General features: G+C 32.4%; 1 protein-coding gene across 1 annotated transcript; it reads right to left on the reverse strand.

Annotated features, from left to right (window-relative positions):
- Positions 1 to 29: 29 nt before the first annotated feature.
- On the reverse strand, positions 30 to 11,528 carry LOC111059154 (probable serine/threonine-protein kinase DDB_G0282963). Its single transcript, XM_039445087.1, has 3 exons — positions 11,112 to 11,528; positions 5,798 to 5,855; positions 30 to 3,498 (listed from the first exon to the last, which is right to left on the reverse strand). The coding sequence occupies exons 1-3, from the start codon at positions 11,154 to 11,156 to the stop codon at positions 752 to 754; spliced, it is 2,850 nt and encodes a 949-aa protein (XP_039301021.1). The 5' UTR covers positions 11,157 to 11,528; the 3' UTR covers positions 30 to 751.
- Between the last annotated feature and the right edge of the window lie 216 nt (positions 11,529 to 11,744).

The following is an 11,744-nucleotide window of genomic DNA, read 5'->3' on the forward strand; positions in this document are numbered from 1 at the left end:
AGTTGTTTCCGTCCAGATTCAACTTGAAATTTTCTAGATATTTTGTTTTTGACTTTATTTTCATTAACAACATCTCTATCCTCTTCCTCCTCCTCAGTATCTTCATCTACTTTAAACTCTCTCTTCACTCCTCTCTCTTTATCAACTACTCTCACTCCTTCCTTCTCTCCCTCTACCTCTTCTTCTTCTTCTTCTTCCCTCTCATTATTTCCATCCATAGTAGCTTCCAATACTTTCAAAATGGTCTCTCCCGGACTACCACTCAAAATATTCATTTTCTTTTTTCGGAGCTTCCACAATTTTCGAATTTTTCAAAGGTTGTAGAACATGCAAATGTTTCACTCGACAAATTTTCTTTCTCTTCTTCTTCCCCTCCTTTTCTCCCCCCGTGTTTCCAGAGCTATCTGTATCATCGTCTAATAGTTTGGAATCGTCTTTTGATTTTACTATCCTTACATTCATCATTTGTAGGCTGGCATGCAGTGGAGGAGGCTTTTCATATACAAAATCTTTATCAGTATTGTTTTTGTGGTGAGAGATTTTCTTTTTACAACTTCTGGCTTCCCTTTTGACATCAATCTCTCCTCCCAAATCTTCATTTTCTACTTTTTTGTTGGTAAAATCCGATTTCAACTCCTGACTATCAACAGAAACATCATTTATAACCCTATCCCCAACGTCAACTAAAGGTTCTACTTTGGTAACATTCGAATTTAGTCCAGTATTCTCAACAGAGATTTCTCTAATATTTCTATTCTCCCCAATAATAACCGGTTCCCGCTTGAAAATATCCGGGATTGAAACCAGGGTTCTTAAAAAATATCTCACGAATATTCAACGGTTCCTCAAAATTGGAGCCTTGATTGAGAGAGTTTTGTGTAAAACTTGGATTCACAACCGGAGTTTCTTGAGTATTTCTAGATTTATCTGAGATTACTCCCTGATCGAAAGGATTTGAGGCTATATTTGAATTCTCTGCAGAAATTCCCTGAATATTCCTGAGGTTCCCACCAGTTTGCGCACTCAAAACATTGGGAAAATTTGTTCCAAATCCTTCAGAAACGTGTCTAACATTCCTATTGTTCCCAATATCATCATCATCATCTCCTTCATAAATTTCCAAATCTAGTTCCCTATTTGAATTGGGAATCTCTCTAGCGTTCCTCTTCTCTTCCACCATCTCATCGCTGGAAAGTTCCAAATTCATTTCTCTACTCAAATCAGGGGTTTCACGAGCATTTCTGTGTACATCAGTATTTTCTTGGTTGGACAAACTGGGTTCCATATCTTGGATTCCATTCTGGATTTCATCCACTTCTCTCTCAAAATGCATGTATTTTCCTCCCATTTTTGATTCATTTTCAACAAGTTCTCTATCACTAACATCTCGTATATTTTTCATATTATCTCCTTCCACTTCTCTCTCAAAATTCATATATTTTCCTTCCATTTTTGATTCATTTTCAACAAGTTCTCTATCACTAACATCTCGTATATTTCTCATATTATCTCCGTCCACTTCTCTCTCAAAATTCATATATTTTCCTTCCATTTTTGACTCATTTTCAACAAGTTCTTTATCGCTAACATCTCGTATATTTCTCATATTATCTCCCACCAAGCTCTCATCGTCAGTAAACAAAGTAGGATCCAAGATTCCAGGGGAATCTTCCAAGTTTTCAGAGTTTAAATCAAGATTTTCAAAATTTTGTCTAGAAAATTTCGATTCCAAAATTCCTCTTTCATCAGATATCTCTCTAACTCCTCTTTTATCACTTTTTTCTTCGTCTTCACTTTCATTGGAAGCTCCTCTTTCAACTCGTCCTCTATTTTCAATATTTTCATCCTCATTTTTATTTGAATTTTGATTGAAAACATCAGAACCTATCAAGGAGGGGTTTTCTGTATCCCTTACATTCTTCTGGGCTCCCCCTTTAATTGTTCGTCCATTTTCTACGCTCCCCTCAGCATTATTCTCATTCATATTTTCACCCAAAACTCCATCAGAATTTGATAAAAAAGGTCCCTGTACCTCCCTAGCTTTCCTTTCGAGGTTTTCTTCCAAATTTTCGTCAGAATTTGAAGCGTAATTGGAAGGTATCCCAAGGTATTCATCACCATCTGAATCTTGATTTCCTTTTTTAAAATTTGTTTCAAGATCCAATCCTGGGTCTCCAATAATCTCTCTAGTATTTCGCACATTTCCTTCCAAACCTTGACTGTCTTTTATCAAATTGCTTTTTATCATATCTTGAGGACTTGTCAACATCTCCTTCAAATTTCCATCTTCTTTCAGCTTATCTAGGCTTGAAAGATCAGACCCAATCATAGGGTTCTTATCGTCCAAACTCCTTCCATTCCTAAGATTATCTCTCTCAAAACCCTGATTTTCCCCACGATTTCTCAAATTTTCAACTGAATCTGTTCCAATAGGAGACGCATTATGAACATCTCTTACAACTCTTTGGCTATTTTCATTCAATCTTTCGTCGTTTGAATTTTGATCAACAATTCCCTCAAAAGCTGATTTATCATCAACTTCTCTAGCATTTCTGTTCTTAGATTCGACTTCTTCTAAATTTTTATTTAAACTCTGTTGAGAATCACCAACTTCCCTCACATTTCTATTGCTTTCTCCTTCAAAATTCTGATCTCCATCCAACGAAGTTTCAGAGATTATACTGGGATAAATTTCCAATTTATTTGAAATCAACGGAATATCATTCTGAGAGTTTGTTAGTTTTGGAGCATCCTCTAAACTTCCCTTTGGGACAAGAACTTCCCTAATTTTTCTATTACTTTCCAGAATTTCTTCCTTTTTCAACTTATTAAAGGATTCTGATTCTTCCTGTATTTCATTCTCTGATTCCTGTATATTTTGGTTCAAATTACTGGAACCAATCAGAGAGCTTGTACCAATAACTTGCCTCGCATTTCGTTTCAAATTCTCCTCATGACAATCGTCTCCAATTGACTTCAAAATATTCGAATTTATCACATCAATTTCAGAACCTGGTTTCCTGGGCACTTCTCTAGAATATCTATTATCAATGTTCTCTTCGAGACATGTATCTTGTTTTGTATCATCACTTGAAACATTTGTATCAAATACGGAACCTGTATCAGAATCATTTGTATCAAACCCCGGCTCTGTATCAAATACTTCCCTGGTATTTCTCACTGGATTTTCTTTCTGACATGTACCTTCATTTGAAATCTCTGTATCAAACATGGAGTGTATATCAACTCTAGAACCTGTATCAAGTATTTCTCTCACATTTCTTCCTGAATTTTCTTCAATACGATTATTATCTACTTGTGGATTAAAATTTGAAGCTAGATTCTCTGCAAATACTTCTCTAGTATTTCTTCGGGGATTCTCGACTTTGTTGTACGAATTTGGGGCGAGATTTGAAGGGGTTTGAAGAAAGTTTTGGGGTGGTATTGCTTGGTTTTTAGTGATATCTTGACTTGAGATTTCAACGGGAGTCCTGCTTCCTACAAAAGATAAGAAATAATCTTTCAAATATTGAATAAATTAGGAGTGAATTTGAGATTTCAGACAGTTCTATTGATGAAGGAACTTATTCAAATTATTCAAGTTTATCGAGAGGTAGAACCCATATACACTTACAAGCATTCATTTCAAGATTCAAGCTCATATCAAGCCTGAGATCTGGAAATTGGAGTTAAAAATGGTCTTATAAACTCTCTCTCTCTCTCTCTCTGATGAATTCGATATAAATTGTCTTAGAAAACTTTCTTTTCAATGAAAGAAGTATTCAGATTCCCGTTTTCTAACAGGTTGATCCCATAATATAAGCCTTTAAACCATTCATGTCTATTTACCAAGCGTATATAAAACTCAAGTATTTTTCAAACTTTCTAAACATTTTCCGCATTGGAAGGCAAATTCTCAAATACTATACTGTTTCTCCTATTTTTGTTTTACTTTAAAATTGTCATCTTAGAGGCTAGTCACACAATGATTAGTCAAGACAAGACTAGTCACGTTTAGTCACAATACTTCACATTGCTGCTTATGACGCAACACACACTGATTAGTCATTGCAATTAGACATGACTCCATAAGCAACTATGTGAAGTATTGTGACTAAACGTGACTGGTCTTGTCTTGACTAAACGGTGTGTGACCAGCCTTTATAATTATTCTCTATCGAGATTCACTTTACATTTACTTCAATAATTATTACTTCAAGTTAGTCTTCAAACTCTGATAAAACACTCGTTTTGAAACATGAGATTGATTTTTTTCTTATAAAAGTTACCAGCTTTTGTCTCAACTACTGAAACTCCACCTCAACCAGTCAATATATTTTGATTTATTGAAAGAGAATCTGAACGTTCAAATCATTCAAAACAAAACACTAATAATGTGATGTTCTGCTACATTTATTCCTATTACTTACTCTCCTGAAAATATCCATAAGACGTCCAAATATTCATCTTCATTTATCTATTTATCCTAAACCGTCTCAATTCTCAATTCTCAATTCTTTTATTTGCCATCAATACAATTTACAATAAATTATTCAAGAAAGTCATAGAAATAAAAATAAAACATAGCTTACAATCAAAACAAAAGTTATAAATTAAATATATTTAAATCAAAATCTATTCATTAAGGCAACAACCCAGCAAGGAAAATCCTGTCCGCTGGGCGTGAGCATCAGTTCAATATTATTATATCAAATATTATTTTATTATTATTAAAATAAAATAAATATGGCAAAATTTTAGAATCACGTAAGTAACAAAAAATAAGGTTGAAAAAAATGTATATTATAAAATATTATCGAGAGTAAAGAAAAATGTCTCAATTATCCATTTATTTATCTGTGTCCCATGTCTATACTCAGTTAAAAATTGCATACCATTTGGATAAAATTAATTAATTTTGGTGCTTAAATAATTTAATTGTCGCGTAAGCATCGACAAGTCATGGTTAAGTTAGTGTGATTTATGTTGAATACATTATGAAAATTTAACCTGAAATTATATGTGGCTAGATTATTCCTTATTGTAAATTTATCTTTATTTTTTCTTATGTAGTAGAGAATTTTTTTATATATAGTTGGCGTATGGTCATTACCTTGAATTCATCAAATGTGTCCCTGCTTGGATGAATTCTTGGTCTATTCAGAATAGTCTTTATTATCATTTTTTTGAATGACAAAATCCTATTTATTATGTGATCATAAGTTCCCCCCCATACTCCTAACGCATATTGCAGAATTGACTGAACGTATCCATGATAAATTAGTTTAACTCCTGTATATTTAATAATTTACGGATTTTGTAAAATATATAAGGTATAAATTTTAGCCTTTTACAAATGAATTCTATATGCATGTCCCACTTGAGATGACAGTCTATCATAATCCCCAAATACTTGACCACTTTTTCCTGTTTTAGTTTCGGGCAAGCACATTCTCCCCACGTCTCGGATTCACAATTCGTGTGTATTTTAAGTACAATTTCGTCTACTTTTAAAAATTAAATATTTTGAATAATAGAGAATGAGAAACCATGGAATTCTTTCCCATTGGAAAAAAATTGTTTATCATTGGAGGAAAAATATTTATCCTAAAGTCTACTTTTAAAAATTAAATATTTTGAATAATAGAGAATGAGAAACCCTTAAATTCTTCCCCATTGGAGAAAAATTGTTAGCATGGCAAGGTAAAAGACCTATTGGAGTTTTTATCAAGTGTCACATGAACAACAACCATAATAATTACCGTATAAAATTCACAAAAAAATTTCTTCCACTCACCTCCAAAACTCCGTGGAGCTCCATAGTCTGCGGCCAGAACAAGGACAGCTATTTCCAACTGAAAAGGAAGGTAAAATAAATTGAAACAAAAGTAACTAGGAGCTTCAGTTTTTTGATCGATCTGATGTTACTTCTAAGGACATAGTGGATATTTGATAAATTTTATTGTAATTTCAACTATTAATATTTCATTTACTTTCATCCAATCATTTGTGCGTTAACATGGAAAGTTAAAAATTAATTGAGTAAGCTGTGTTTACACTAAATTTATCAACAAAATGTAAATAAATATCATTGGATTCTATTAGTTTGAACATATAACTTATAACATAATGAACATATGTGTTTGTCAAGTTACATTCAATCTAATTGAATCTATAAGGATTAAGTTATTAACATTTTTTTAATAACTTTGGTGTGAACGCAGCTTTCGTGTAAGAAAGAGAGACAACATAATTCACGTTTCTTTCATTATGAAACAATACTATAGCATACAGCATTGGTTGGATGAGAGGTATGTATTTATTTGAAAATTATTTATGTGGAATTCTGAGTCATTCCCGTCATGACCTCTTGCAAAACAAAATTTTAAAAAATTGTAAATTGGTACGGTGTAATCGCACGTCCAGTGCCAACTCACCTTTCATCAAATTTTTGGTTGGGATCGATTTAGTATGTTATTTTGAACCCAAAATCACAAGAAATAAACGGCGCTCACTATTGTTTTTAAAATAAACAAAGTTCAAAGTTGCATAATTTTACATGCATTTAACCTATTAGAGGCAGCCATTTTGATTAGCGAATATCAAAATCAAATTATTGAAAGGTCGATACAGTACATTTCGACATACTTTACTTGCGTTCTATCTCTACACAATAGAAATAAAAACTAAAAATTGCTTGAATATGTAGGAGACGTTTAGTCAGTTAATAGAAAATAGTGTATAAATGTGACTAATCATGGCACAAATTGTATCTCAACTATTTTTAAAGATACCGACTTATTTTTTTTAATGGGGTTTTTTCCCCATTAGATCTTTGAATGTAACGTTCTTTGTGATGATGGTTACCGAGCACCATAACTGGAGCCGTCATTCCATTTTGATGAGGATATATTATTATCCAATGATGTTTTATCATTAAATTCGATATAATGATCAATATACTATCATCATTTCTTCAATAAAAGAAGAATACTTCCCAATAATATAATTAATAGAATATAACGGTTGTTATTTAACTAATGTTAAAAAAACACTATAACCAAGTCAGCATAATTATTGTAATTTCAAAGGGAAAACCTAACCCCCTAACCACCCCTTTCATATTTAAAACATAATGAACATAAATCTTTGTAAAAACCTGTAATCCCTTCCAGCATATTGCAATTTCAAAGCAAAATCCTAACTCTCTAACCTATCTTTTCACCTTTGAAATATGAAAAACCATAATTCTACACTTTTCCTGGCCCTTTCTAGCATATTGAAATTTAAAGCAAAAACCTAACCTAACCTCATGAAACATTATTGAATGTAAATTGAAATAACCTAAACCCTAACCCTTTTACATTCAACACTCTGGATTTCAAAGCAAAATCCTAATCCCCTAACCTATCCTTTTATATTTAAAACATTATTAACAAAATCTTTGTAAAAACCCGTAATCCCTTCCAGCATATTGCATTTCAAAGCAAAATCCTAACCCCCTTACCTATCTTTTCACCTTTGAAATATCAAAAACCATAACTCCACCTGTTTCCTAGCCCTTTCTAGCATATTGCAAATTCAAAGCAAAAACCTAACCTAACCCCATGAAACATTATTGCATGTAAATTGAAATAACCTGAACCCTAAACCTTTCACATTCAACACTCTGGATTTCAAAGCAAAATCCTAACCCCCTAACCTATCCTTTTATATTTAAAACATTATTAAACATAAATCTTTGTAAAAACCCAACCTAACCTAACCCAACCTAACCTAACCTAACCCTTTCACATTCAGCACTCTGGATTTCAAAGCAAAATCCTAACCCCCTAACCTATCCTTTTATATTTAAAACATTATTGAACATAAATCTTTGTAATAACCTAACCTAACCCAACCTAACCACAACCTAACCTAACCTAACCTAACCTAACCCAACCTAACCTAACCTAACCTAACCTAACCCAACCTAACCTAACCTAACCTAACCTAACCCTTTCACATTCAACACTCTGGATTTCAAAGCAAAATCCTAACCCCCTAACCTATCCTTTCATATTAAAAACATTATTAAACATAAATCTTTGTAAAAACCTAACCTAACCTAACCTAACCTTACGTAACCCAACCCAACCTAACCTAACCTAACCTAACCTAACCTAACCTACCCCAACCCAACCTAACCTAACCTAACCTAACCTAACCCTTTCACATTCAACACTCTGGATTTCAAAGCAAAATCCTAACCCCCTAACCTATCCTTTTATATTTAAAACATTATTAAACATAAATCTTTGTAAAAACCTAACCTAACCTAACCTAACCCAACCTAACCTAACCTAACCCAACCTAACCTAACCTAACCCAACCTAACCTAACCTAACCTAACCTACCCAACCCAACCCAACCTAACCTAACCTAACCCAACCTAACCTAACCCTTTCACATTCAACACTCTGGATTTCAAAGCAAAATCCTAATCCCCTAACCTATCCTTTTATATTTAAAACATTATTAAACATAAATCTTTGTAAAAACCCAACCTAACCTAACCTAACCTAACCCAACCTAACCTACCCCAACCTAATCTAACCTAAACTAACCTAACCTAACCTAACCCAACCAACCTGACCTAACCTAACCTTACCTAACCCAACCCAACCTAACCTAACCTAACCTAACCTAACCCAACCAAAACTAACCTAACCTAACCTAACCCTTTCACATTCAACACTCTGGATTTCAAAGCAAAATCCTAACCCCCTAACCTATCCTTTTATATTTAAAACATTATTAAACATAAATCTTTGTAAAAACCTAACCTAACCTAACCTAACCCAACCTAACCTAACCTAACCCAACCCAACCTAACCCAACCTAACCTAACCTAACCTAACCTTACCTAACCTAACCTTACCTAACCCAACCTAACCTAACCTAACCTAACCCAACCCAACCTAACCTAACCTAACCTAACCCTTTCACATTCAACACTCTGGATTTCAAAGCAAAATCCTAATCCCCTAACCTATCCTTTTATATTTAAAACATTATTAAACATAAATCTTTGTAAAAACCCGTAATCCCTTACAGCATATTGCAATTTCAAAGCAAAATCCTAACCCCCTTACCTATCTTTTCACCTTTGAAATATCAAAAACCATAACTCCACCTGTTTCCTAGCCCTTTCTAGCATATTGAAAATTTAAAGCAAAAACCTAACCTAACCTTATGAAACATTATTAAATATAACTTGAAATTACCTAACCCCTAACCCTTTCACATTCAACACTCTGGATTTCAAAGCAAAATCCTAACCCCCTAACCTATCCTTTTATATTTAAAACATCAATAAAAATAAATCTTTGTAAAAACCTGTAATCCCTTCCAGCATATTGCAATTTCACATCAAAATCCTAACCCTCCAACCTATCTTTTCACCTTTGAAATATCAAAAACCATAATTCTATCTGTTTCCTAGCCCTTTCTAGCATATTGCAAATTTAAAGCAAAAACCTAACCTAACCTCATGAAACATTATTGAATGTAAATTGAAATAACCTAACCCCTAACCCTTTCACATTCAACACTCTAGATTTCAAAGCAAAATCCTAACCCCCTAACCTATCCTTTTATATTTAAAACATTATTAAACATAAATCTTTGTAAAAACCTGTAATCCCTTCCAGCATATTGCAATTTCAAAGCAAAATCCTAACCCCCTTACCTATCTTTTCACCTTTGAAATATCAAAAACCATAATTCTACCTGTATTTTAGCCCTTTCTAGCATATTGCAAATTTAAAGCAAAAACCTATCCTCACCTCATGAAATATACTTGAAATAACCTAAACCCCACTTTTTTACATTAAACACTTTCATGAAAGTGTCAAAGTCAAATTTTATGAAAATCTATTGCTGCATATCACTATAATGCAGAGCATATAAACATAAATATAAAAAAAAACATATAAACATGAATAGAAATAAATACAAAACCGTCGACTTGAATCTAAGATCTCACTTTGCTTGGTCAATTAATCAATAAATTATATTTTTCAATAATTTTATAATTTTACATTGTAAAAAGACGATCTGGCAACAGAGCAATCGAAAAAGAGGCAGCGCTATCCGCTTTGTTGAATTATAGACAAGGATAGCAATACCAGTGCTGAGTAAACATTACCATTACAGCATGGACCTCACTACAGCGTTGTAGTTGGTTTCACTTTCAAAAACATTGACAACGGGCGAATTATAAAATGGAGAATTTAAATTTTACTAGAGTAGTATTCAATTATATTGAAAAATTCACATCCATTGTGATGTTTTCAAGTTTTATTGACGAGATTGGTGGGAAAAATAAAACAATTTGAATATTTTCAAGTATTTATTGAAATAAATCATTGAACTCAAATTCATAATGAAATACGAATAAATTAATTGCATTTTTCTAATGATAGCTTCTCTATATGTGCATCACTTAATGATAGTTCACAATCAATATCGAATTGATTTATCGATCATCGATATTTGTAACAAAGTCCAGTGAATATTAAAATTGATTTCTGGTCTTTGGAAAAACAGAAAAATATATTTAATAAAGTACTGTTTGATAATATTTAAGAAAGGTTTTGAAGTTTATCGTTAAGAATAAGTGATCTGCATGTTTTGAAGTGTCATTCAGGTACAATTGAAACCAATTTAACTGTGAATATAATATATTAGAGGTGTTTAAAATCTTGTGAACAAAGTGAGGTTAGTAGAACTAAATTATTTTTTTAAAAAATTATGATGAGTGAGCGCCGTTTATTTCTTGTGTTTTTATGTTCAAAATATCATACTTAATCAATTCCAACCAAAAATTTGATGAAAGGTGAGTTGGCACTGGACGTGCGATTTAGCCATTGGTACGAATGACCTCTTGCAAAACAGAATTTTAAAAAATTGTAAATTGGTACGAATGGGCCTACTACATGAAAAACCTAATTTTTAAATACCTAAAACCATTCAATCAAATTTTTTAAATCCCTATTTTTTCTCTTCCAATATTTGTTTAATGATGAGTGGTTTTGTACAAATTAATTTCATAAATACTGTAATCTTACCAAAGTTATAATGAAGCAAAGACAAGGTTTAGTCAAGTTCCTCATTTCCCTCTTGAAATTTCATCAATATTCAAATTTTAGTAAAAAGATGTGTATTCACACTTCAGCATTTTCTTCATTAGATTTAGAACCTGGTGACATTAGTCTCCAAATATTTATTCAGATCGATACCTTCACTTCAATCTTATCTTCAACGTTGAATATTCCTCACTATAACTTTAAAATTGAGTTTGATAAATCGTCCTTTAAAAATTCAGACTAGTTATTGTTAAAATTCATTAAAACAGTTTTCTCTCAATTATCTATTTACTCATATTATAACTTGAGATTGTTTACGTTCAGTATTTGGTCCATTTATTGGAAAAGGTTGTTTTGTAGATCAAATTTGAGCCTTTCACGGACATATGATAGCAAAAACTTATCATGGTGAAGAAATAGTGTCTGATAACAAAAGTGGGATTCACATGAAATTGTCAGAATTGGATGAATGGAAATAACTGATGCTATTCATAAGGAATGCGAGAATTTCAAAATGAATATCACCAAGATGTATCACAATATGCTATCAAACAAAAATTTATCATATGTTTGAATACTAGAGTCCTTGAGTGCAAGCTGGCAATTTATGCAACT

Source organism: Nilaparvata lugens, unplaced genomic scaffold (genome assembly GCF_014356525.2).
Source record: "Nilaparvata lugens isolate BPH unplaced genomic scaffold, ASM1435652v1 scaffold6129, whole genome shotgun sequence".
Classification (NCBI taxonomy): Eukaryota; Metazoa; Arthropoda; class Insecta; order Hemiptera; family Delphacidae; genus Nilaparvata; species Nilaparvata lugens.